The sequence below is a fragment of the Trichogramma pretiosum genome, unplaced genomic scaffold (genome assembly GCF_000599845.2).
Source record: "Trichogramma pretiosum strain Unisexual culture from Peru unplaced genomic scaffold, Tpre_2.0 scaffold1, whole genome shotgun sequence".
NCBI lineage: Eukaryota > Metazoa > Arthropoda > Insecta > Hymenoptera > Trichogrammatidae > Trichogramma > Trichogramma pretiosum.
The window spans coordinates 223,401-250,774 of NW_019641703.1; the positions used below are offsets into that span (position 1 = coordinate 223,401).

The 27,374-nt window shown below is 40.2% G+C and overlaps 3 protein-coding genes across 8 annotated transcripts in view; 2 read left to right on the forward strand and 1 right to left on the reverse strand.

Annotated features, from left to right (window-relative positions):
- Nucleotides 1–22,306, forward strand: part of LOC106657460 (tetraspanin-9) — a 37,660-nt gene extending 15,354 nt beyond the window's left edge. Inside the window, exons 1-6 of one of the 4 annotated variants that reach the window (XR_002763638.1) lie at nt 7,389–7,847; nt 9,495–9,666; nt 17,977–18,177; nt 18,290–18,478; nt 19,539–19,948; nt 20,254–20,337. Coding sequence is in view for 3 of the 4 variants with exons in the window: in XM_014379028.2 (XP_014234514.1) it covers nt 9,604–9,666; nt 17,977–18,177; nt 18,290–18,478; nt 19,539–19,817; nt 20,254–20,322 (801 nt within the window). In the remaining variant the exon portion in view is untranslated. Of the gene's footprint in view, nt 1–7,388; nt 7,848–9,494; nt 9,667–17,976; nt 18,178–18,289; nt 18,479–19,538 lie in introns of those variants that run through there. The other 3 variants (XM_014379019.2, XM_014379028.2, XM_023462723.1) reach the window with 3 other exon arrangements.
- On the forward strand, nt 1,765–4,974 carry LOC111693211. Its single transcript, XM_023462722.1, has 4 exons — nt 1,765–2,103; nt 2,196–3,725; nt 4,570–4,673; nt 4,957–4,974. Exons 1-3 carry the CDS (start codon nt 1,894–1,896, stop codon nt 4,648–4,650), a joined length of 1,821 nt encoding a protein of 606 aa, XP_023318490.1. The 5' UTR covers nt 1,765–1,893; the 3' UTR covers nt 4,651–4,673; nt 4,957–4,974.
- A 100-nt stretch (nt 22,307–22,406) lies between the features above and the next one.
- LOC106657497 lies at nt 22,407–26,164 on the reverse strand. Of its 3 annotated transcripts, none has more exons than XM_023462725.1 (4): nt 25,799–26,164; nt 25,019–25,117; nt 23,196–23,552; nt 22,407–22,507 (listed from the first exon to the last, which is right to left on the reverse strand). In XM_023462725.1, exons 1-4 carry the CDS (start codon nt 26,015–26,017, stop codon nt 22,421–22,423), a joined length of 762 nt encoding a protein of 253 aa, XP_023318493.1. In that variant the 5' UTR covers nt 26,018–26,164; the 3' UTR covers nt 22,407–22,420. The 3 variants fall into 3 exon arrangements, with proteins under 3 accessions (XP_023318493.1, XP_023318492.1, XP_014234535.1); XM_023462724.1 differs by having other exon boundaries at nt 23,196–23,558; XM_014379049.2 differs by lacking the exon at nt 25,019–25,117 and having other exon boundaries at nt 23,196–23,558.
- Nucleotides 26,165–27,374: the final 1,210 nt, after the last annotated feature.

Consider the following 27,374-nt stretch of genomic DNA (forward strand, 5'->3'; position numbering starts at 1 on the left):
TTAAATTTAATGCAAATTTGATGTAAAATTACAAGCATTAAAATAAAATTAATCAATATTAAAATTTATTCAAGGTGCATTCAAACGAAATCTTCTTTAAAAATTTCGGTATCAGTGCTAATTCCTTTTTTACACGTCGATCCAATTACATACATTGTTTTTAATGCAAAATAAATGAAAAGAGTTCTCTTTCATATTAAAATTTATTTTTTAATAGAGATATATTCCTTTGATTCGTTGTTCCAAGAATTTTGAATACAATCTTGATAGCCAGCCTCTACCGCTAGATGGCGAGTACCTTTATCTGAGAATCTGCAAGCGGCAAAGACAAAATAATTGTATAAGTCAAAGCTCGGTTACGACAAGACTAAATATTTTTATTGAATATGAAAAGTCACTTTCTGCACTTTTGTACAAATTTTGATGTAAATACTTTTAACAGCGCGATCCGGCCTGCACGCATCTGATCTCGCTCAAATTCTATGGACGTTCGTATATTTTTCCTTCGTTATTTGTACTTGTTCGTCGCAACTGGTATCGATTTAAAAGGGATATTTTTGCGTCCTCGTCCACAGTTGCATTCATACATGAGAGACGTGCGAATCGAACTCCAACACCGTAATGCCCGTCACGTATGTGTACGCGGCTGCACATTTGCAGTCGTTTCTCGCTCGTATTGTCTTCTCTCTTTCTCGGGCTTGTATACATGTGCTCGTTTCGCGCGCTTATTACTCTCTCTTTATCTTAGGCGACGCTCCAATATTTTACCATATACACACTCGTACGCGTGCGATCGTTCGGCATATCATAACGATTGTCTGGCCAATCGTTTTGTGTCATCTTTATTTACGCATGTACGTACGTGCAGTATATTACGTGCATCTGCGCGAACACCTGTCATTGAGAACTATGGACAGCTCGCTACTTGTCTTGCCGCGCACACCATTACGAACCGAGACACTATCGTAGCTCATCGATAATGATTAAATAAAAAAAAAAAAATGAAAACTAGACAGAAAATAGAAGAGGAAGACGATGATCAAAAATTGTGTGTACTAAACGTCGTTGTAGAATGAATGTTACAAAAAAAGAGGAAAAATTGTCTCGAATTTACACACACGTAAGACTCGATGATATTCGAGTGTTAATAATTGAAGTGTCGCGTGAGGCAAGTGAACTCTATAAATGAGCTCTTCTTCGATTTTTTACTATGCTCTTTTCTTGCTTTTTTAAATTTGACATGTTTCTCTGTCTCTTTCTCTCGCGTTCGCGTACAATTGAAATTCTAACATGCGTCGTACACACAAAGTATAGCAGACACATATACATACACACAAGAATTCACATCGAATCATAGTATATAAATATGGGCAAGCCGCGAGTGAAATGAAGAGAGAGGGGGGAGGGGAGGATAACTGTACTCTTGACACAATAATCTTCGCAATAAGAAAATTGTGTACAAGCACACACACGTGCTCTAACGAGTTTCATAACATTATTAAGTTATTACCCCCGAAACAATTGAAATTCTCTCGTACACTGTATAAAGCAACACGAGCACACATACGCACAACATACAAATTATCGTGTTTACATACTGCGAAAGACAGAAAGAGAAAGAGTATACCGAAGTATTAATAACAAAAATTACAGCTTGATTAGCCTTTCGTTATACCTTGCCCCACTTAAAATTTTGTGAACGCGGGAAAATTCTATAAACACAGCCGACCAAGTGCCCGTGATTTAGTACAGTTGTATGATTATCGTTCGACAGTTATTACTGATTCTCATATTTTTTCTCGGCTAGAATTTGCTAAAACTCGCGTGATTTCATATCAAAATTATAGTAGTGTTCTTTAATATTAAATTGTATAACTTCACTTGTTCTCCGAAATGTTATTCATAACATCGAATGGAAGAGTAGTAGAGAGCAGTGCTCATATACCAGAAGATACTGCTACGATTGAAGTTTTGAAAGAAGACATTGCTGCGAAATTAGAAGTTGAAAAAGGAAGGCTTATGCTTTCTGTTAAAAATGAGCTGCTGGAAGATGATAACAGAACTCTTCGATCTTATGGAGTTGAATCAAATGAAGAAATCAAGGTAAAATGATTGGTCGCTCATATGTTTCAATTATTTCATTTTTAGAGCATCTTGATTGTGATATTTAACATGTTAATTTTTTGGATGTGTAGGTATTGATTTCACCAGTCACAATACCAACTGATTACCTAGTTGGATCAATGTGGAGTTATAGAGAGCAGATGTTCGAAGTCGAAATCCACAAAGAACTTGTCAATTGGATATATGTAAATGTTGAGAGAAGGGTTGTTTCGATAATTCTCTCGAGAGAGAATGAGGAAATTGTCGATGAAGGAGACACAATAAAACTTACTTCAGACAATGAAATTTTAGCGAGAAACACTACTATTGGTTCTAATTTCAAAATTATTCGAAAATTGCGACTAAAAGCGGAGAAAAATCCATACCCTTTAGAATATACCTTCCGATATGATGGAAAATACAGAGTGTTCGGACATAACACTATATTAGGAATAAATGGACACCAAACATGGTGTTACTCTTTACGTCGAGATGAAGTGATACCGGTCATCGAAGCAGGGCCTCGTATTGAAGATACCTTTGGACCAATTGCTGGAATAGAAGTCGGTTATCTATGGTATTACAGAGTCCAAGCAAAAAGAGCTCGTGTGCATCGAGAACACATGAAAGGAATAGCAACGTTGGAGGGTAAAGCCACTGCTATAGCAATATCGGGTAAATATAAGGCCAATTCAGATAATATACACCTAATCGTATATACTGGTTCGAATAGTTCGTTTGAACTATCTGGAGAGAACCAATGCTTGGCAAGGAACTGCAATGAACATGAGGATAATAATGGCAAAATGAATAAAAATTGGAAAGAAAGCACTGACGGAGTCAGAGTGCTAAGAAAACTACAGATAGCTGAAGATAACCCGTACTCTCGACTTTTTTGTTTTCGGTACGATGGTATTTATAAAGTGGTTGGTTATTGGATTGAAACACAATGGCGATTTTTATTAGCTCGGCATGATGATTCTCCATTAATTCGTCCTGAAAACTTTGCTGAAACAACAGAAAAAAAGGATACGAACGAAATCAAAGAATACTTTGATGAAATTGAGGTCGGAGCTGAATGGAGCACCAGAGAAGAAATGGCTCACGCCAAGGTTCATACAAATCTTGAAGCTAATATAAGTAAAAACTCAGAAGGATATGCTACTTCGCTTCTTTTGTCGAACAAAATTCAAATGAATTTGATTATTAAACAAAATTACATCATTTACACCGGATCAAATGAAAACGACTTGGACAAGGCTTTAGCTAAAAATTGCTTTTGTGCGTTTGATCAACGGCTTCAGAAAAATGGAAATGTTGCAGAAGAGTGCGAAAAAGGCTTTCCCGTCCGAGTTTTTAGATACTGGTGGAAGACAGTCTACAATGAATCTGATGCGAATCAAATAGCTAGAGAAGTATACCGATACGAAGGTACTTATCACGTAATCGCGTACTGGCCGGAGACCAGAGTAGAAAATAAATCATCAGAGAAAACCAGAGTAGAAAATAAATCATCAGAGAAAACCAGAGTATGGCGATACGTACTGGTGAAAAAAGATGCTGAAGAAAACAATCAAGATACTGCTAAAAATGCAGTAAAGAAAACAAATAAAAATGATGAGGTATGTACAATAAAAAATCGCAAAGCTAACTTTAAATCAAAGTAATAATTGAAAGACATAAGTGACCCACATACTTTCTGTGTTGTTCTCTCTTTCATCCGCGCGGTTTTCCTATCTTCGCTATATTCTTTCTCTCTTTTTCTGCGTGCAGGTACATAATTACGAGCTTGCATGCTCTTAACCTTTAGTCAGATATTTAAAATTTAAGCTCATGGACTTACTGCATGTAAGGTCCGCCTAATCTGGAGATAGAGGAATAATTTATAATCAATATTTATAGAATTTATAAGTAATGCCCACTCGTGATACGGGTATTATTATTATACACGTCGATGAAAATCATCATCTGCATCAACGAGTCGAATCTTCGGCAATCATTCACGAGACGCGTGCAGAAAAATCCGCTGAGTGCACTTTCTTTGATTATACAGCAGTATAATCGCGCATATAACGAAGTTTCGGCATCATAAACTCGCGAGAGAGGTATAATATTATAAGCTTTGTTCATGAAAATATGTGTTAGAAATGTACCTCTGAGTGACTGAGAAACGAGCGTAAAAGAGACAGAGAGAGAGAGAGAACGCGTATGGCGTTCATGCATCGAATGATGATCACGACGGCGACGGCAACGGTCAATATGATCGCGTGAGCTCGCCGAGGATCATACGATCATTTTAATTATGATTTGATGATGAGCAATTCACCCCTGAATTTTATCCAATTTATATACCTCGATCGTATAAGAATCGATATGTAATAATAATAACGATGCATTGATCATTCTTAATTTGTTTCACTAATTATATCATATATTAATCGCAACTTTGTTTTCTCATTGTTACAGATTTATCTCGATCCCATGGATGATGATCAGACCCTTGGCTACATTTTAGATCTTTCTTCAAGTAGTAGAAACAAATTATAATTTCTTGTTAATGAAAAAAAAAGGTTTATCAAAATTATTTTTTAAAATTATATTTAAAATTTTTTAAAATTATATCAAAAAAGTAACAATTTACTATATGTTACCCAGATCTTAATGGGTTTTTAAAAAAATGTAAAATTATTTGCAATTCAAAATCATTTAAATTTGTTAGTAAACGTTTTTTACAGATTTTTATTAATATTGAACTTTATATTAATATTTAATCAATAGATAATATAACGTAATAACAGTATTTTTATTTTAAATAATGAGTCTTACGTCCATTTTTTTTTCACCTACCTAAAGCATTAATCTCTCAACAGTTGTCAAATTTCTCGATGCTCTCAGTGCAGCCCGCTAAAACTCTCGGTCAGATTCGTTCGTGCGCTTCCATTTTGACCATCATTACGTACACAAAGCAATACACGTCTATACATCTTGGTTGATCGTAGTGTAATTAAGTCTGCAGATCGAACGTCAGTGAGGAGGAGAGGATATATATATATATATATATATATATGGTAAGCGTGTGCATAAGAGTGCATGACAAGCTCTTAATTTTACGCGAAGAAAAGTAATTTTCCCTCGCCCACGCGCGTAGAAGAAAATATTTTGAATTCAATTTATTCATTTAATTTGATGATAAACGGACCGAGAGAAAATGAATTTTCTTTCGTGTTAGCTATTTGTTTTTTTACCGCGAACGAAGGATTATTTTGTGAATATATTATACGGATGCAAGCGCGGGTTATAAACGAGGCGTCACAAAATTAACGGATGAGAATGTAAATGTGTATGTGTGTGTGCTGCTCAATAATCTTTGTATACTTAAAAACAATGAAATTAGTTAAGAAAGTCTGAGTTTATAAGCGGTCACGAGCATCTCCTTCATTCCACGACTAACTTTTATTAATGAATTGGCCGACTGTGTTAAACAAACATTATACTCAATTCATACATCGAGCGATTGCATATCCACTCGGCGATGCCGATAGCATCGTTGCCTATAGAAGGTTGTATATTCCATTAATCACTTCTCAATTTTTCTTTTTACGACGCTATATAATTAATTCATATATATTCCGACAAATTCGATAAATTTCGCGCATGATTTTCAACGCTCGCGCGTAGATATTTGTAAATATTAAAGAAGCTAACGAGAGAAAGAGAGAGAGAGACAATAACGGAAGAGATCGTATGTGTGTTTGTGTACGTGTATGTACACATACGTATCGGAGCTCGAGGGAGCTATGAAATAAACCGCACGAAGACTCAGGCGTACTCTGTACTGTACCGTTAGAGGACCTTCACGTTTTAACCGCGACGACGCTGCTGCTGCTGCTGCTACTGGTCGCTTGCTATCGGTGATCGCGAGCACAGTACATTGAAAATAGCAGTAGTATAAGGAGAAAACTCAACGTTTCCGTGTATATATTGCACAAGCGTGCGTAGAAACATACCTATATACACGCATACGTATACGGTCAAGTCTCGATGCAGGTATACCATACGAAGAGGAGGAGAAACAGAGAGAAGGGTCTTTCTCTCTCGTTCGAGAGTCGTATAATACAATCTTGGATTTCTTTTAGTTTTTTCTTCGTCCGTTTATGAGCGACCTTGAAAATCGAGAGCTCGCGATAGACTATCAACGCCAGCGCTGTTGCCCCCTTTTCCCCGCGGGCTTTTAAAATTTTTTTTCGGACACGGCAGAAATCGCGAAGGTTGCGAAAATGTATAATACGCAACGAGCTGGCGAGATATCTCGCCAGGGGACTGCGCGCCTGGACGATGCGGTAGCGACTCCGCGTCCGAAGGTCGGCCTTCGCGCGTACACTCCCCACGAAAGGGCTATATTAGCGATACGTAGGCACGCGTGATTCGCTCTTCTTTGTTCAATGGAGTTGAGCGTAGCAGTCGGCAGCTGAGCACACCTGCAGCGTTGGGCAGAGAGAAATTACGCCCAGTTATGCACAGCTCGTCGGTCTCCATGGCATTACGAAAACATTATCATTATATCGTCGTCGTCGTCGTAGTTGGACACGACTCGCATGCACATACGTATTATGTACTTTACTCTCTCGGCAAAACACCCATCCTGCCGGCTCGAAAAAATTCCAATGGTCAATCTCTCGAATAATTAAAGAGCCTCCGCTTGCGCGTCAGTTTCAAGTATATATATATATAGATAGTACTTGGCTTGGGCCTGTGTGGGTTCGTTGAACTTTTGCGCGCGCGTGGAGTCGTCGACGACGACGACGACGACGACGACGACGACGACTACGACGATTTTCAACATTAGCATTTAAGCCCAGTGCGGAAAGAGACTCGAGTTCTCGAGTGAGCGAGAGAGAAAACGGAGTGGAGATAACCAAATAAAAATGCAATCGTTTCAAAAGAACGTTATAATAGGCTAACAAAACGGCTCTCTCTCTCTCTCGCTCTTTTACTCTTGGCTATATGATACAGAAGAGAGTAAAAAAGAATACACGTAACGTTCCTCGCTAAGCTTATGTATACTCTCTGCGGCCGAGTGTATACAGCAGAGGGATAGGGTACACATACAAGGAAGAAAAGATGAAAGCCACGAGATGCAGAAGAGGAGTAGAACGAGAGAGAGAGAGAAAGAGAGACAAAGAGGTGGGAGAGAGAGAGAGAAGCCGATCGCGCTGCGCTCGCTCGCTCGGCTCTCGGGCTCTATACTCGTCGTCGTGGAGTTTAGTCGGGTTTCAGACGCGCGGATCGCGCCGAGCCTGTGTACTACTATATACGCAGAGTATATTTTATATACCGTATAACAACAGTCGCGTCGTTTCACTATCCACTGTGTGCCAAGCCAAGCGAGGATCGCCTTTTTTTTACATTTTCAATAAACCAACGTTTGGTTCGTGTGTTGTTTACAGTTGTTGTTGTTGTTGTTGTTGTTGCTGTGTGCTGTTTCATTTTTTTGTTGTTGATGTTTAGTTCTGCTGTGATTTCGTTCGGCTTCAGTGCTCAAGTGTGAAGTTTTTATATTCGTTCGAATTTATTACAAAAATTTAAGTGTCCAGGCGGCGGTTGCAGCGAAGCGACGATCGCTTGCTTGCTTGAGCGCAGATCTCTGTTTACGCGCGATTCCTTCCTTCCTCTGCTTTGCAGCAGCAGCAGCAGCAGCAGTCGAGAGAATCGTTAAATCGTCCATAGTGATTGGTCCTTAAAAGGTTCGTGCTTCATTATTATTTTTAACTCGAGAATTACGAACAAAATCTTTCTTTAATTTTTTATCCCTTCGTTTTTCGTGCAATTTTTTTTTTAATCGCAGGTGTCCGTTATATACATACAGGCTATAAAAGCTCCGGTCAATCTTGACTATATATAGCTTTTTATATATGGCGCGCGGATCAATGTAAACGTACGTTTAATAGATCTTAATCAGTCGTTTAACGTATACACAGACACACGTCAAACCTACACACTGTATACGTAAACGCGCATACGTAACGTGTGTGCGTTTTATTATTATTTTTTTCTCTGCTGTCCCTCCCTCTCAAGGTCCCGCATGGAATTACGCTCGATAATCCAGGCATTGATGCACAAGTTGTATCGCGCGGCAAGTGTATATCAAGTGGAATCGTCGCATTTTTCGTTGTTGCCGTTGCATCGAAGCGAATGTAATTTCGTCCTAATTCGATGGAAATTGCATTATTTACAATCTAGTGATCTAGAAACTCGCGCAGTTTGAGCATATCGATATAATTTATCGGGTACACATAATGGTCGAACGAGGTAAAACATTTAAAATATTTGAAAAATCGCCGCGCTCGGCAACTTTCTACTTCTGAAATTGCTGAAAAAAAGGAAGAAAAAATGCCATCAACACACAAACACACACACATCAGACATTGACTCCTATAAATTAATCAAGTAAGCATTTTTTTTCGCTCTACATGAAAGCCGCGTTCGCAGCCTTAATTTTTGCCACGATAATGATCGTATATATGTTATTCTCGCTCGCCATGTACATACATGCAGCGGAGAGGCTCATTGCCTCGTATACTCGTGATTATCTACTTGACGAATTATGTTTTATAATACAGCGTATACGTATGTGTATAGAACTGAAAAAAAAAAAAATAATTGTAATTTACAGACGGCATGTCGCATTCAATTACGATGTTTATCATAATTTTGGGCAATGTGCATTATACGTATGATACGCAGCTCGCGTTGATTCCAATTAAAATCATGAATTAATTTCAGCACGTAATTGATCGGCACAACGAGATAGATCGGAATTAAAAACGCTGCACCGGAACTCGATTATCAAAGTCATTCTTATATATTTTTGCCGGCCCCCGGGGCTTTCACTTCGCGCAGCAAGTGCACGCAGAACCACCGGACTAATCGAGATGCTATTTATTTATGCGCTCATTCGTATGTATAAATTATTTCTCGCGAGTTCGCAGCTTCGGGTTATAAATTACGTAAAATTGTATCTAGCTCGCGGCCTGCGGACTTTCCTCGCGCTGTAAAATTTTCTCTTACATACGAATGCCGAATCGTTGGGTCGCCGCGCCGATGCGATGTGGTCGCGAAGTTGGAGATCCATTTCCGCTCGCGAGGAAGTCATTGCGAATAAGAGGCAGCGTTCGATTCCACCGAATGATAATATATTTCAAGCGTCGCCTATATATATGCGGCTGATTTTCAAAAAGCCGATTCTCGAGGATTCATCTCTCTCCCTCTTGGGATATTCCAGCGAGGATTTAATTTTAGAGATTTCATCGGCGCACGTATAATGGCGTTCGAGCGGCTCTCCACCAGACCGTGCCGATATTAAATTGCAAATTTTATTTTTCTTCTTTCAGAGCGCACCGATTCGAGTGAGCACTAGAGGGATACGCAGCCTCGCTACGTTTTATAATATAGCAGCAGCAGCAGCGGAGGTGAAACGAGCAACGACGACATAACATAACCATGGGTCGCACCGGCTATACGTGCATTAGGCATGTGTTCTGCTCGCTCAACGTCCTCATTTGGGTATGTCTATGATATGCGTAAATTTTATGTACCGCTTATATAGTTTTGCTCCACATGTCTGTGAGCCGATTGAACATTTTTTAATGAAAGTGGCTGTCGCGAGCGATCAAACGTTTTATAACCAATAATGGTCGCGTATTATATATCTGCTGCGCAACATGAAAATATAAAGCCGATTTTTCGACGATAAATCCGCTTTGATATATCGCATATATTCGATCGAGTTTTATTCTCGAATAATATTTCAGAATTTCTTGATTGTATACATTTCGCTGATAAAAAATCTTTAAATGTAATACAGATTTAGTGTCAATAATCAAACATCAAAGATAAAATAACCGATACGGAATTTCATTTGAGGTACTTTTACGTGAAAACTTCGTTCAAACACATCAGTGCTGATTTTTGCCATTACATTAACAGCACAAAAAATGCATGACAATGCAGTCACAAGAATTTAATTCTATTGCTGTTAATTGAACATTAATGTTTTCATGCTAATTTAGTTTTCGCGCTAATTTGCCAATAAATATATCAAAATTCAATCACGATTGATACCAACCTTCACCGCTAGATGGCGAGTACTTTTGTATTTAAAAACCTGCAAGTGGAAAAGTGAAAATACGTACATAAGTCAAAAACAAACTGATTTATGTATACATTGGATATATATTGGTATATATTGGAAGTAACTATATGAAAAATAATGAAAAATTCTTTAAATTTTAAATCTCAATAATTCAAATGCTTTCACATGAATTTCAATTCATTTTCGCGAAAGAAAAGAAAATTCCCTTCGCTGTTACATTAATTTTCATGTAAATATTTTTAACAGTGATACCGAGTAGGGATATCGCGTGACTCGACTGGCGATCTTGTGAATTTGAATCCTCGAGGTCGAACTAATTACAGCAAAAGTCAGCTATGCCTAATACACATTGCATCGAATGATATCGGTACATATAGGTAAATACCTACTAATGTACCTTTACACTGTGTATACTCTTGAATTCACGCTCCACGGAACGAGCGAAAATGAAGGAGCGAAAGAGATCGAGCGAGAGAGAGAGAGAGAGAGAGAGAGAGAGAGAGAGAGAGAGAGAGAGAGAGAGAAAGAGAGAGAGTAAAAAAAAGGGGGCAGTAATTTTTCTACCTCTCTCTCTCTCTCTCTCTCGTTCTCGAACAGCAGCAGCATCAGAGTTAACGAAGCCCCCGCGTCGACTCACGACTTTGAATGTATATCCCCGATGTAAATTACACGTGCTATATAGAATCTCTTTCGTTCCGAATAGCGAATCTCTCTCTCTTCTTTTCGCCGAGGTTTATAATGATGCCGACGCTGCTGCGGACCGGCGATGAGCGAGCGATCGAAGAAAGTAACGTAATATGCACATTTTCGACGCGCGGCGGAGTGAAAATTGTTGATGGTGTGCAATTATTCATACCCCAGGCCAATGTGTGTGTATGTATGTGCGGCAGCTCAGAAGCACATTATATGCACAAGACGTGTATTAGAGAAAACATTAGCTTTTATCTGTCCCGTCGATTCGAGCTTTTCCATATTATAAATCGTGTTGTGCACCATGTGCACGGCTGCTGCTGCTGCTGCTGCTGCCACGTTCCTGACGTCGGAATTAACGAATGCAGGCGCGCGGTGGCGTCTATGCATATACAGGCAGGATTTTCACCACGTAGACACGTGTTTATTATAAACATGTTACAACGTACAGTGCATACATATAAAAAGGACTCGTACGACGTGTACTCAACGGCGACGAAGAAAAAAAAATAAGTATCGGCGCGGCAAATTTTCTCTCTCTGTCTCTCTCCGCAAGTCTCCAATTAAACGAGAGCTTTTGAAATCCACGGGTAAAAGTGCACAAACGGGCGGTCACACATTCGACGCCGTCGATCGCGTCGTGCGGCAAGCAATAGATCGAACAATAAGTCGATAAATTGCCGCATTTCCATGTGTGCACCGTACGCGCGCCGTGTCGGTGTATTTTTGCGTTATTTATAGTGAAAAAAAAGGGTCACTCTTTTGTATCCGCGCGCGCACACACACATACAGACACATTATCGTGTCCCGAGTTTATACTTTCACATGAAAGTTCGATACATCGCACCGTTCGTCGAGCTCCTATAATATACTATACGGATGCTGCGCGCGCTCATTATCATTATATATCGAGTGTATATACCTTTTTTTTGTTGTTGTTGTTGTGTATATCTACGTATTGTGCGCGCTGTGTGTGTATATATAATGCTCGAGGGACTCAGACTACTTACGGCCTGTATAACAAGGCCTAGAAAAAGCATTGCGCATTCATTTATAATATATACCATTTCAGAAGATGTTCCGGCCGCGCGAGTATACACTACGTGAACTTTCGCAAAACTGCGCGCAGCTCGACGAGAATTGCATTACATTTGTTGCCTCGTTCGCTCATCATCTTCATTTATTTATTTTTTCATTGTGCTCGCTCGGTTTCTTTCCTTTTGGTTCGTTTCCAGTGATACGCGTTAGATTTTCGCGTTCGTCCGATTATTGTTGGCAATTTAGTACATCGCAGTGTACTTTCTAGCGTTGCGCTCACGCAGTGTGGCATAAGTTTTAAAGGTTTATATAGATAAATACGAGCGTGTGTGCGTTACACGCGCTCGAGAGCCCGATTACGATTAGACAATCATAACTGAAATTAGAGCGTGTCCGAAGCGGGTCATTGTTTTATTTTATTTTTTTTTTCCTTACAATAATACTTCGTGCTTCCTTCGTTATATCTTCTTATCGTTGATCTTCGGCTTTGTATTATATGTCGAATTAAATATAGGTTCAGGAAGAAGAAGAAAAATTATCCGTTCGCATGTGTGTGTGAGTGTGTGCGCGCGCGACTAGACGAGCGAGAAAGAGATATGTAACCGCGTACCAGATGAGTCGAGATAAAAACTGCTCCGCACATCGGTGCATAGTGCAGCTCGTGCGCGCGAGGAGGCACGCGGTAATAGCGCGCAGACATATATAGAACGAGTCGAGGTGCACTCGCACACATGCACACACAGAAGCAGCTTTATGTATGTACATCTATGTGTGTGTACGAAGGCGCGCCTTTGCAATCGGGTCAACATTATAAACATGCAGTCGTGACACTTGATGCTTTTTGTGTGTCTGTGAGAGAGCTTGTCTGTCTCTCGGTGCATATACGTACCTACACACTTGCATGGGTGAGTATATCCGTGTGCGCATATAGGTATTATTATTACTCGAGTAGGATGTACAACGCGGCCGGGCCTATGCAGCAGCAGCACAGACTCGAGGTTCGGTATATGGAACTTGAGTTGAGCTTTGTATTATATGCGTGCAGTATAACGCGTTTCGACTCCGGTAATGAGAATTGAAGGTCTCTCGGCTCTCTCGACGTTGTCGCTCGTATGTGTGGGCGCTCGACGTATACGTGTACAGGATTTTTCGACGGTAATTATATATTTCCAGGTTCTCAGGTGCATGCGCGCGCGCGCGCGAATTAAGAAGGTCGATATTCGTTTTCCTATACGTCGGATTGGGTGTTGTTTTATTTCTTTCATTTTTTCGTCTCAACTGTCTCAACTTCCATGCAGGTATTATTTACGAATCAGTATCGCGCACTATATATATATTATGTAGCAGAGCAGTGGTTAACAGCGTCGACGTAATTTTTCGCCATGGATTCCGATCGTAGCGGCCCGGCAAACAAAAAACAAAACAAAGGGGGCGAAGAAGAAATGCAACACTCGTCGTACCTCACCGCAGAGAGTCATTACATAGTATTCGCGAAGTAGTAACGCGAATGTTCTAACACCTGCGCGCGAGAATCCGAGAGATCTTTCGAGCTGCGCTGCTGACTCGTGCCGAACGTTCAGCACTCGTTCGCGAAGGTATATTATATATAGAGAGAGGAGCCACAAACCTATTATAAAGCCCAGCTCGCTCGCCTTGTACGGGCTTCAAATGTATGTTGTGCGCCCGTGTATAGTGCACGTTACCCCTCGCGAGAGAGAGAGAGAGAGAGAGACTTTCCTCGCTGCGCGATGAGTAGACGATAATGTACCTGCATTTGAATGCTGATTATGTATACATATGCACGTGCAGGTATGTGTGTGTATACAATGTGAGAAGACTGCAAGATGTACTTAAACGTATGTACGTATAAATGTATATTGGCAGCATCCTCGCGCGAGGAAATGGAGCTGCCACGCGGTAATTGCCGAGGGAAAGTATTGTGTGATTGACCGAACCTTCGATGCCAGACAGGGTACGAATGTAATATCGTTCGAAGGAAACCACTTCTGGCCTAAAAAATATTAATCCTACTATATATTCGAAAAATTAATACATGACCGAAATTAACGCTCAAAATGAAAATGGTTATATTATACCCAGCGAAAAATTCTTTTCTACGTGTGAGTTGACAATACTCCATCTGTTGATGAAATGAAAAATCACACAATCAAATATGACACCTTTACTACATAATATTATAGAAAGGAATGAGCGATGAGTAGCAGTCGTACGTGCGACTAAATTAATGCTGATTTTAAACTTCTCTAGATCTTATGAATCTTAAAATATTCTTACAGTTATAGTACTTAAGAAGTAAGTATGGAAGTATGAAAATTCTTAATACTCTCTGGATATTATTCTTCGCTATTCTCTTATTTATATTTCGACCGTCTGACGCAAGGTGGCGAGAGTCAAAAAAATTGTAAACACACGATCAAAACAGATGAGTTGGGTAGATATTAAGCTACTGGGTTTTGAATGATTCAAGTCCGCATTTATTGCAGGCGTGTGTTCTTCCAATCTATTTTCATCCTGGACTATACAAAATAGAGTCCTGTGAACCTTCTTGTTTTATGGTATAATGAGGCAAACGGAAAAATGCAATAGTTCTCTTGAATACTTTGACGGGTTTTCCCTCGGCCCATTTTTCGGCTACGATTCCAAGTTTTCGACTTATCAGTGTACTACAATTATTGGCTAAAATTTTGTACTGTATCTTAAACAGTTCTCTTAGAAGTTTACGATACAAATTAGAACTCAAAGTTAATGAGATCACTTTAGGTATTCTATAGATCGTCGTGTAAGCATACCTGTTATACATACATACACAAATCGTTAAGAATTCATACATCAATACACATTAATACACATTAATACATATTAAACAACAATTATAATATATTTTTTACAATGAATTTTTAAAAGCTTAGTTAAAATTTTGTAGGAATAGGATTTAAAATCTCAAATTCGTTTTGTATTGTAACAATATTGTAATTAAAAGTGTGACGTTTGGTTACGAGCTTTTTGATTCCATCAACAGAGGTAGTATTGTAAACTCGCAAGTGGCAAACGAATTTTCGTAGGATATATATAAAAAAGTCACGCTTTTATAACACATAAAACTTTGTTGCCCGATCAAAAGCGAAATAGAGAAAAAGAGAGAAAAAATATCCCAATTTCACGGGAGAATTATCAGGAATGTAACACAGCTGCATCGGTATAAAAGAAATAACGACTCATTACGTCACAACGAAAAAAGAAACATCGGCCATTCGATGAACGGTGAAATCGTCTTTCTTTTACGACTTTACTCACGCGCGAAATATTATGAAAATCGTTTCATCACGTCGATGCTGAACCGTGCCTGGAAAAATTGCTACGATAAGTAATACCGATCCGTAGCCCTCCTCGCAAAAGTTGGGACAAAAATGAAGATCAATTGGCCGCGCGCGCACCAACGCTAATTGTCAGCGAGCGCTAATTTCTCTCTCTCTCTCTCTCTCCAAACTTCGATTGCATAAAGCTCATTAACGAGGAAGACACCTCGAGGGACGTGAGGTTCTCTCTCTCTCTCTCGTGCGGGTGTGTAACGTATAATAAGCCGTGAGCAGTGCGGCACATACCCACGCGAACGCGTATGCAGACGAACGTATAATACGTACTTTTGTGCACGCCATTGAAATTTCTATTCCTCGGAGCAATATCCCACAGAGCCTCTCAGCGGAGACTTTTGGCGCTCACGGCAGAAAATAAACGCAATTATCTCAAGAGCGAGCTAACGTTATTATTATATTCCCCAATCGCGCGGATGGCAGCAATCGGCGCAACATATATGCATCGCGCGTTGTCCTCTCCTCCGCGCGCGCGATAATTTTCGAGGAAAATATTAATCACACGCGCGCGCATTTACACACACGCGAAAGGCCTATATTTTCAAAACGCGAAAGTGCAAAATGATAAATCGATCAACTTTCAAATGCTACGCGCTCGCTTGGCTAAGGTAACTCCAACGGTCTCTAAGTGTTGCTGTACAAATCCTCATTATGTCACATCCACATCCGCTCGCGCCGCAAGTTTCACCTTCTAAACCAGATGTGTGTGTGCGCGCTATGTTCCTATAGGCTATACGCTCGATGCACACGGCGTCTCTTTAAACGCTGCAGTATGTGTGTGTATGTGCGTCTATGCAAGTCGCTTATCTGGTTACAAAAGCCACGACTCGTTTGGATTTTCAACTTTTGCTCGGCTCGCGCGACGCATAGGCATATACATATATTCCGTATATAGATCCGCTGCATTATGTACGCGCTCAGCCTGTGTGTTACAACGCAGCGCATGGTAATAAAAGTAGTCGTAGTACATGTCACTCCTGTTTGCTCCGAAGGCTGTTATTATTTATAAAAGTATATCAGTCCTGTGTAGGAGCAACGTCGCGTTGTACGAAACACACGGCGTTCAAAGTTCCCGCCCGCATTTTATTCGTTATTTTTTTTTCGGTGCACACCGAAATCACGACTTTGTCGTGCAGCGTTTTAATAGACACCCAAAAGCTCCCCCGTATATATGGGTACACTTTCTGCTCCGCTAATACTGTTGTTGTTTGTTGCGAGATGTTAATTGAATGCACGGAGGAACGCTCGAAATACGCCCGGCAGGTATATTATATATACACGAGAGCGAGCGAGAGTAAGAATTCGAACGTTTATTAGCTTTTGCGCGGAGTCTTGAGAAATAAATTGGCGCCGCGCATCTGGGGCAAGATATATGCGCGCTGGCGAATACTGTTAATTATACACAAATCACGGGATGGATGAATTATATTTTAACAATATATATAATAATACCCGTGTATAACAGCCACCTGTTGAGTAAATATCTTCTGAATTACGAGCCTGGTGTATACGTACGTATCGCTGTACCATCCGTATCAAATGTTAAAAGCTTACGTAAAGTCATTATAGTTACATAAATATTATATGTTTTTGTGCGGAGCAGAGCATAAGGGCGCCTGCGAAAAGACGGTAAATTTGCATGTTGCAAGCTTTGCATTATTACCAATAACGTATCGAAATTCAAGCGGCACCGAATCGCACTTAAAATATAATACGTTATGTTCACCTCTCGCGCTGCGCCGCGCCGACTGTATAGAAAGTAAACCTGCGCATAAGTGCCTCTCTCTCTCGCCCGTGTATATATACCTACATAAACTGTGCGGCGCTGCTTCGAGCATCCGAACTTTAACAACGAAATGATATATTTTCACTGCTCGTAGCGGCTCGCTCGGCGCTTTGGAAAATTCGGAAGAAAAAAAAACGTAACGCGTATAGACGCATGAGGAGACTTTCTATGCGCTGCGAGCTCAGCTGGCATGGAAAATTATGTTATAAAGACACATCGGACACGGATCGGTATCCGGTGAAATGATAGAGGCTCGCGAACGCGAATGAACCTATCGTTTTGATGTAATGAACGCGTATGAGCTGCGATTTGAGCTCACGTGGAGTGCGTAAAGAGCACCCATCGACACTTTCTTTTCTCTTCGCACAGTTATGTATGTGATGCGCGTGGTTGGAAAATGATAAACGATCTAAGTCCTATAGGGGGTCATCCCACATCCCGAGTCACGACGCGGTGACAGCTTTTGAATGCTGAATGTGTATAATGCGGCCTGGAGAACACAAGATGAATGGACACTTACTTTTGTGTGTCGCGTACGTATGTGTTATACCTTCGCGTTGGGTGCCGTATTTACCGCGTGAAAGTCGATGGATGGCTTTTTTCTTTCTTTCTTTTTTCACCCTAATTGTCCCAATAAGATCGCGAGAAAAGTTATTATTATGGCATCGATGCAGCGTAGAGTGACATTGACAAACTCGAGCGGAGAACGGATGTCGATGAATTTTCGCCGTCCTCGATCTCCTTCTGCACAAGGCGTAATTGACGTTAATTCATTTTTTTCTGTATTAATTTTTGCCTCTTTTTCTGGCTCGCAGTTGTGCGCTTGCGGCATGCTCGGCGCCGGCCTCTGGATGCGATTGAACTATCCGTACGAGCACGGCTACGGCACCCTCGTGCCACAGTACCCGTACGCCTCGTCGGACATCGTCGTGCTGGCCATCGGCTGTCTCACGTTCCTCGTCGCCTTCTTCGGCTGCTGCGGCGCCTGGTTCCAGTCCCGATGTCTCCTGATCACGGTTTGTTTGCTTTTTGCTTTGCTTCAGCGAAGTATAATAATGGTCAAAAAAATTCTTTTTCACTTTTCATTTTCTTTTCTTTTCTTTTTGTTTTTTTGGTTCGTCGACACAGTACTTCAGTCTCGTCATACTGGTATTCTTGGCGGAATTCATGCTCGGCTCGCTGGCCTTCATCTTCAAGGATCAAGTGGGCATCACGATGAAGGAGCAGCTCTACAACGGCATTCAAGAGCACTACAGCGACGAAAACGTCCACGAGAGCGGCACTTTCGCTAATTTCTGGGATTACATACAATCGACCGTAAGCTCGCGACCACTTTTCTCGTGTACATTCACCGTATATTCCACAATTGACAGCAAACGAACGAGCGAGCAGGCGAGGGCATCGACGAATAAAATTATATTTACGGCCGCTGCCTGAGCTTTTTAAGTGTATAGAAAACGTTCGACTCGAGTGCGCGCACTCGTTCGTATATTTAAACGAAGGCAAATATATATGAAATATTTTGCTGAATTTATATTTCTATACACATAACGCGCGAACTCGAGAGATATGCACGCGCGGAGAGCAAAAAATTTACGAACCATCGGGTGTGCATTTACGTCGTTATATATATAGTAGTGCTTTGGGACGAGCTTTCTCTTAAATGCACTTGTGGGTATATAAAACTATATATAATAAAATATCGTTACACATTGACGCGTGTATGGCGCGCCGCGTGCGGCTGCGCATTGTTTGCGCGGCGCGGCATTGCCACAAGTGCTCTCTATATTACAACAATGTCAGATGGATAAAAAAGTCATAGAAAACGGTATCTCTCTCTCTCGCGGCAAGAGACTCGGAGTGCTGCAGTGCGCGGCCTATATGTGTAGCAGCAGCAGCCGTATTATAATCTCCTACGGCGCGCGTCGAACACGAGCTAAGCGTTCCGAGGCTGCTGCAGGTTTTTTTCAGGCGAGATGTTATCGCGCTTTCTTCGCGAGTAAGCTTGCGCTTTTCTCTCTCTCTCTCTCTCTCGGCGGGTTGTATTAGCTTATACATCGATGTATACGGTCACGAAATCGCGTAGAGCACTTTTATTCGTGCCGGCAGCGCAGCTCCTTTTTCGGGCCTATGTACGTTCGACGTGCGCGCCGGTTATAAAAGGATCTCGACGCGATCGATCGCGCGCGGTTCTTGTCTTACAAGCAAAATCGACATTTTTCAAATATTTACACGAACACACACGTACACACACACATCCATGCATTTCTTGTATACTAATTGCCGTCTTTATTTCTCTCTCTCCCTGCCTGCGCCATGCTTCCGGCCGACGACCGACTTGCTGCAAAACGAAAAAAAAAACCAACACGAAAACCAGTTCCAATGCTGCGGAGTCGACAAGTACAACGACTGGTACAACATCAAGGCATGGCCGCGCGAGGAGCGCGTGCCCGACTCGTGCTGCCGGGTGCGCGAGCGCTACTGCGGCAAGCAGTACGAGAACGACGATCGCCAGCTCAACTGGTATCAGGACGGCTGCTCGGCGGCCATACAGATGTGGCTGGTGCAGCGTCTGCACTTCGTGGGAAGCGTCGGCTTGGCCATAGGCTTCGTCCAGCTGTTCGGCCTCATCGCCAGCATGATACTCTTCTGCACGGTCAGGCACAAGCGATCAACCCACACGTACAAAAGCTACGACACAACGACGACATAAAAAGCAAAAAAGCAAAAATTTGACGATCATGCCTCTATAACTATGATTTTTTTACATCATCCACAATCTTCACGGTTATAGTTTTAATTTTTAAATTATTATCATTATGAATTATTATTATTATTTATTTCGTCACTTTTATCGAGAGCAAAATAATTAAACGCCACTCGCGTGGGCAGAAACACGATACATAACATAATATGATATTACACGCATACATAAAAAAAAGAAACGCACATGTATACGTTTTTAAAACATGCGAGTGGCATATATTATTTTTAATGATGCGTGGATAAATGTTGATAAACCCCCTTTTTAAATGTTCGAGCTTATAACGTGTAAGTTTAATTGACTCTCTGTGTATGTGTATGCCCTGCAGCTCCGAGAGAGACGAGCATCAGGAAACGAGGTAAAGCTTTGCCGATTCTGGATGAGGAATACCGATTAAGTTGATGATGATGATGATGATGACGGCGGCGTTCGGCGGATGTAACGTCGAGAGGATCAAGCGGATGAATGATTAGAACAAAACGAAAGTACTATATGTAGCCATAAAATCCTCGCTCTTATCTCTCTCAGACCTGTGCTTTCGACGATGCGAGGCGATTCGTGAAGTGCTTTATATAGACAATGACAAAAATCGGCACGATTCGAGACTCGAGGCGAGCGCAAAATTTTTCTTTATAATTTTTCGCATCTTGTGCACGCACGATTATTAATTTTAACGCACAATTTTCATTTCATTATGTGGTAACGAGCTGCTAAATACATTTGTTCATGCGTAGAAGCGATCAAAGATTTGTAAATAAGAAACGAATTCGTAAGTAAGTTAAGAAAATAAATTCAAAATTGTTTTATAATTACGCACCTTACAATCTTTGATCTAGTGTGCCAAAAAAAAAGATAACGAAAAATTTTGACATGAATGATGTATGTGTATGCGTGAATGTGTGTGAATGAATCTCTGTGAGTGTAATGGTATTTGACAGTATTCAATATGGCAATTGTAAGCCGAAAGCGAGTATAGACATTTTCATTCATGTGAATACGCCGCAGTGGACATATTAAAATAATAGCAATAATAACATTTATATTTGTGATAAACTACACATTACACGATCTTTTTTTTTTCATCGTTAATCGAAAATTTTTGACACTACCTTCGATTCATTGCCTCACTGTGTGAAAAAAGCAACGATTACACGCGCACTCGCAAAAATATTTCTTTACAAAGCTTATACAATGCGACAAATTTGTCATCATTCGTATCTTTTGATTTAGTGCCATGTAAATGCCGAAAGTAAAAAGATTTCATCGTAAAATGCTGTTTGGTTTTCTTTTCTAACTGTAAGACCGAGTGAATACTTTGAGTGCGCAACAAAAGCTTTCTTTATAAATATTAAAATATACGTAGAGTAAGACGCCTAATTTAAGACGATGGAAGTATAATAATGCATTTATCGTTACGACTATATTTTTACAGGACTAAAATTAATAGAAATTCCGGACATTACTGCTGCTTTGTAGAGGACATAAAAAGATAGTGATTAGTCAAGAAGTGCCCCGAAGATTGTATTTATCAACATGGAAATATATGAACGTATATTTTATAACACGTTGACTATTATTTATATGAAATTTGGAAAAGAGCATATTCTCGTATTTGTACAGTAGCTGCAAACGTATATAACGTAACAATTTTTTTTCTATAGAAGACTGTCTATCTCGATGGTTGTAATTTTCACATTTAAAACTTTAAAAAAGTTATATTGTAATGCGTTATACAAATTATATAGCTTTTACTTGTTTTCTGTATGCCAATTTTTCATAAAAATCAAATCCGAATAAAACTTTCAAATTGTATAGTGTATTATAGAATATAAAAAAAGAAATGTATGTAATAAGCAAAGGATAATCGATGGCAACTTCAAAACAGGTAGTTTAATGCTACTCGCGTGTACAATTTGTGCGCACGCGAACTAGCATTATAACGAACGATAGATTGTACAGATCGAGAGGAAAGAAGAATAATAAAGAAATATTTATAATAAGCATTGGCGCTCGCGTCAATCACAATGTATAATTCCTACTTTGTCAATTCATACAAATTATATTGCTACAACGCAAAGAAAGAGAAGAGGAAGAAAAATTACCTATACACGACCGACACTTTATAATAGATAAGTAAATGACTTTTCTGTTATAACGTCGATGATTATCGTAGAGAGAAAAATATTTTTAATACGCGTGGTAGTATTTGCAATCTTGCTGTTTTTGTTTTGAATTTTGAAAGATCAGATGTATAAATGTTGGTCAATTATTGAGAAATTGAATCATTTCTTTCTAAATAATACGAGTTTATATTATTATAACTACGATTTTTTCTACATACACTTTATACACAAAAATTTAGCAGCGATGTTTCTTATAACTTATAGGTAATTATATTTACATGAATTCCATACAATTAAATATCTAAAAATGTAATTAATAATAAATAACAGAAATTCGTTCCAAACTGTCTTTTGATTTTGTCATTAGCTATATCACTGCAAACCAACCAGTCTTGATCCAATTTGATTGAGCGCCTCGGTTATGGTCCTCGATGTATTTTTGGCGGCTTTAACGGGAAACTGAAATTTTTACAAAAACAAAGAATTCAGTCAATGACGTTCGTGCGAGCTCAATAACAAACTGGGTAAAATGCAAAAAATTTTGCCCGAAACCACCGACGAGACATATTTATTATACGCTTATAATTTTAAATCGAAAACGCGTTGTGACGCAAATGATAAAATATGGGTTTACAGGTGAAATTAAGAAAAAAAAGTTTATTTTCGCGAAGTCACACCGGACTTGCATAATTTAAACTCGCAATCAAAGCAGCATTATCGTTTCGCCACATTGAGCAAATGTCGACGAATCGTATATATTCAAAACTCTTAGGTATTAAATATCTGACCTTGCACCTATTTATAATAGACGTTATGAAAATAAAAAGAAACAAAACGCACAATAAGATGTCGCAATCTTGACGCGTGCGTTATTCGCAATTGTAAAGGTAAAAAAAGTGTCAATGTGCGCGTGGCGCGGCGGTGCGTCAGTGATCTCATCAACGAAAACCTACAATCAACCTCATTTTTTTTGTCACCACTGGCGTCACATATCGGTCTTAACAAACATCAACGGTTTTTTCTTCTTCATTCTTTTAGCATAGACTCCAATATATATATCCGAGGTCTCGCGATAAAAAAAACAAAACCGCAATATACACAGATGATGCTCCGCAGAAGAAGAAAAAAATCATCATCATCTACTCACTTCGAGCACGGCATTGAAGATGTTGGTCAATCCCTCGACACCGGTGACTAGCGCTCGGCCCACGCCAATGAACCTGTCGCCGTTGTTGCCGTACTTCTCCTCCTCCTGGATATTGTCGATGATCGGCTTGGGCTTGAGGACGTTGTCGAGCAGACCGCCGATGTCGCTCTTGCGTCGCTCGAGTATCGCCTGGTCTTTCTCGTTCTCCAGCCTGACTGTCTCGCGGGTCCTCGGGGGCAGGGCGTTGGCGAACGGCAGCCTCTCGTACGACTGGAGCATTCGTCGGCCACGGGCCAGGGCGTCGTTGGCCGCGCCGACGGCCCCGGCGATGTTGTTGCGCGTCTCGCTCATGAATTCCTGTAACTTGTGGGAATGGTTTTTGCTGTAATTATGTGTCATTGGTTGCGTCTGTATTAGAGAGAAATTATTTTAATAAACACACTATGATATATTTGAAGAACTAGAAGAAGAAGAATTGTATTAAACGAAGTACATACATATAGATTCGCAAATTAATTACACTATAGTACAATTTTGTCGGTATGTTTTTTACAGTACATATAGGATCAATTATACACTTTATAATACAATATACATATTCAATTAGTATTTAAAAATATTCATTAGCACTTGGAGAGCGAAGGAAATATTTGAATTGAATGTTTTATCGGTATTATACATCGTAGAGAACTTGAGTTTTGCTCTGAAGGCTCTCTCGTATGACCCGCACCAATTCAAATTTTAATGATGTGATTCAATGGAATTTTGTTAGTGGATTATGTATTAATAAGCCGCAGAAGAGTGTGGATTACGCTACGAAAATTCGCGATTACGGGTATACCGCTTATTCCCGTGATACACCTTGCAAAGTGGGTTTTGCATCGGAAGATCGAATAACAGAATATTTAAATGTATCGGCCGTCACCTCCGGATTAATTCCCCCAAACAAGCAGGTCAATACACACACGGGTCGAGAGCAGAAGCAAATGATTTTATAATTATTCAGCGCTCGTTGCAAAACTTTTTATTGCGAGTAAAGATGTCGAGATATGTGATAAAAAAAAAGTAAAACTTCCATGCACAAAATCACGTATGGTCGTATGTAATAACTTTACTCAAGGCAAAAGCTTGTTTTTTTGATTATTGTAAAGCAACTTTTACAAATTTATCATGCAAACGATGTGTTTCGGAGCTATACATGCCTTGGAAAACAATTTATCATGACGAAGTTTACGTTACAGTATATTTTTCAAATCACGATTCTATGTTAGTCTATATGTGTGACGTACCCATTATTTTTATTTTCTATACAAAAATATATATCACTGTGACATATCCGTGCGAGCTGCTGCACTCTCACAATATGATCTACAATTTAAAAAAGGACAGAAAAATATCGATAATTAGATCATTATAATATAGCGATATGCGAGTAGTATAATGCACTTATTAGAGTAACAAAATGTATAACACTGAAAGTAGAGTAGAGTAGAGAGAGAAAGAATTATAAAGCCAGAAAGTAGGACTGAATGTCAAAAAAAAAAAAGAAAAAAATAAGGTACGATTCTACGCGACCTTTCTGAGAGTCGCGTGAGATCGTTTCAGTCCTCATTTCTTTATTTTAAGCACTGCCAAGCATCCATTTGGAAGATTGAATTTTTTTTTATACAGCTAGAAAAAAAACAAGGACAATAATAAGAGTTGAGCAAAAACAAAACACAAGTAATTAAGAAGAAGAAAATAAAAACAATATAGCAATACGAAAGCGACACTTGTTTTTGTTGGCGAAGTTTTTTTTTCTTTGTATCAAACAATTCAATTACCTCCATTCGGTCGGCTAAGATGTTTCGTGCTATCGCGACAGAATTAACTAATCGCCCTCTGCCGAACCTTATCGAGTCTGCCATTTCATCAAACCATGCCTACACAAAACGTCAATTATTAATTTTCACACTCCGTACAACCTGCGTCTATCGAAAGCAAATTTTTGTTTCTTGATTGAGAATTTCCGCCGCCGTGTCCAGCTTACACAGTCGCCAATTATAGAAAGAAATTAAGAAACAGCGGCAGCAATTCGGCAATGCCATTGTACAGCTTGACTCCTCTCCGATTACGCTACAGTAGATTCCTGCGTGCCTGAACAATGACTGTGGCGAATAAGAATAAGAATAAAAAAATTCGTCCATTACGAAATTTCCCTTCAAGGCAAGGATACCTTGCGCTCGTTTGCTCCTGCTGTGGTGCTATTACGAATTATAGGCTTAAGAAGCCGCATGCATAAAATTAAAGTTAGAGATTTATTTTGTTATATCTGGGTTGAGATGAACCATAATTCTTTATTCTATCTGGATCTGGTAAAAAATGTTAACCCTGAAATTTTTATATTATAATAATTATGGTATAGATGAAAACGTGCGATGATTTGTTATTATCTGATGTAGTTTTCTAGTTCACTCTGCGGTACGCGATATACCGCAGATTGACTCGATTCCGTTTTTTTAAAAAGCTCGAATGTAAATGTCAAATCATCAGATGCACTTTCATTTTCTCTCGATTCGTGAATTACGTAAAATCGTGTAAAAAAGAAAAGAAAAAACATTTACCATTCCATTTTGAAACCTTCCTCCGGTACGCGCCTGTGGATCTTCTGCTACTTGCGGCGACCCGGCCAGATCCTTCAGCGAAGCGTCCTGCAAGCCCGCGTCCAGTGCCACGACCGTTGGGACCGGCGTTTCCTCGGCCACGGGTTTACAGCTCACCAACTGGCTGGCGAACATCAGCATCAGCGTGACGCCCAATAATCGCACCGAATGTGTCCTCATGTTTTCTGGGCAGATCGATATTATTTATAAGAATAAAAAAAAATTAAAAAAAAAAAAGAGGATAGAGAAAAGAAGAGATTTTCGCGCGGACGAGACTCCAGCTGCTTGGTATCGCTATGATATACGCACCCGCACTCGTATATTGTTGTAAACACACTGTATATAGCTCGGGACACCCAGAGGCCCCGGAGTCTCTCTCTCTCTCTCTCTTTCTCTCTCTGTCGAGCTCTCCTCCGTCTCTCTCTCTCTCTCCGCGAAGAAAGAGTGAGAGAACCTTGACGTTATATTGCGACAGATATATCTTTTAGCTCGCGTGCTTGGCTCGGCTCGGCGCGCGCTGGACACTTTCGACGCGGGCTGGCTGGCGCTGGACGCACACGATACGCGAGCGCGCGCGACTCTGTAACTGTGCGCGCCTAGCTAAAAAAATACGCGCACACACTCGCGTGTGTATATGATAGAGCTTGTCAAGTGGTCGCTTTTTAAGTGATACAGCTTCAGGAAGTATAACATTACCTTATACACACACACACTCGCTCGTATCTCTCATAAATCGAGTACATTATACGCACACACAGACGAGACGCAGTCGATGATGGTAAAATTGTTAACTTAATATTATACGCGTGCCGCGCGGCGCTTGGCCCCGCCGCGCTCTGTGACTCGTAGATACCGTGAAAGTCCCGGTACTGGTTTTCGCGCTCGTTAAAGCATTTTTTGCGTTTTTTTTCGCACGGAACGATCTAGATTGAGGAATTTTAAACGCGAGTCTCCGAAAAATCTCGCGAGCCGAGCGAATTTAGAAAACGTCGAAATCACAGACATACCGATCGATCGCGAAGATTCGATCTGAGTTTTGTGGTCGTGGGATACGAGATGCTGCGCGGTATTGAACTTGATAAGATTTTTGGCAATTCGAATTGTTTGCTTATTTATGGAGGTCGTGTTAATTAATCTGCACGCGAGCCAAAATGAAAAGAAAATTACCCAAAATACGCGCAATCTTTAATATTAAATATAAAAATTTATAAATAATATTTTACAAAACTTACTTCCAATTGCAACTTTCACTTTTTCTCGCTCTTTCTCTCTCTCTGTCATTGGCGTCGAGCGCGCACACTCGAATCACAAACGATATCCCTGCACCATCCGATACACTATATACACAGACACACACAGACGCGCGAAACAAAAGTGTTTCAAAACTCGTAGGGCAAAAAAAAGAGTGCACGACGTGTGTTACTTGTTACAAGGAGAGGCACATCGGAGCAGCAAACTGAGCGCATCGCAGCTCAACGCGCGCGACCCGACAAAATTGCTGTTCATACACAAGATAGTGTCGCGCGCGCCCGGAGAG

What these genes read in the sequence shown, in the direction of transcription:
- LOC111693211 (XM_023462722.1), top strand. Translation starts at nt 1,894, where the DNA reads ATGTTATTCATAACATCGAATGGAAGAGTAGTAGAGAGCAGTGCTCAT. An exon ending in AATCAAATGAAGAAATCAAG is followed by an intron (nt 2,104 to 2,195) that starts GTAAAATGATTG and finishes TTGGATGTGTAG; the next exon opens with GTATTGATTTCACCAGTCAC. An exon ending in AAACAAATAAAAATGATGAG is followed by an intron (nt 3,726 to 4,569) that starts GTATGTACAATA and finishes TCATTGTTACAG; the next exon opens with ATTTATCTCGATCCCATGGA.
- LOC106657497 (XM_023462724.1), bottom strand. Translation starts at nt 26,017, where the DNA reads ATGAGGACACATTCGGTGCGATTATTGGGCGTCACGCTGATGCTGATG. An exon ending in TCTTAGCCGACCGAATGGAG is followed by an intron (nt 23,559 to 25,018) that starts GTAATTGAATTG and finishes CATTCCCACAAG; the next exon opens with TTACAGGAATTCATGAGCGA. An exon ending in TCTTCAATGCCGTGCTCGAA is followed by an intron (nt 22,508 to 23,195) that starts GTGAGTAGATGA and finishes TAAAAATTTCAG; the next exon opens with TTTCCCGTTAAAGCCGCCAA.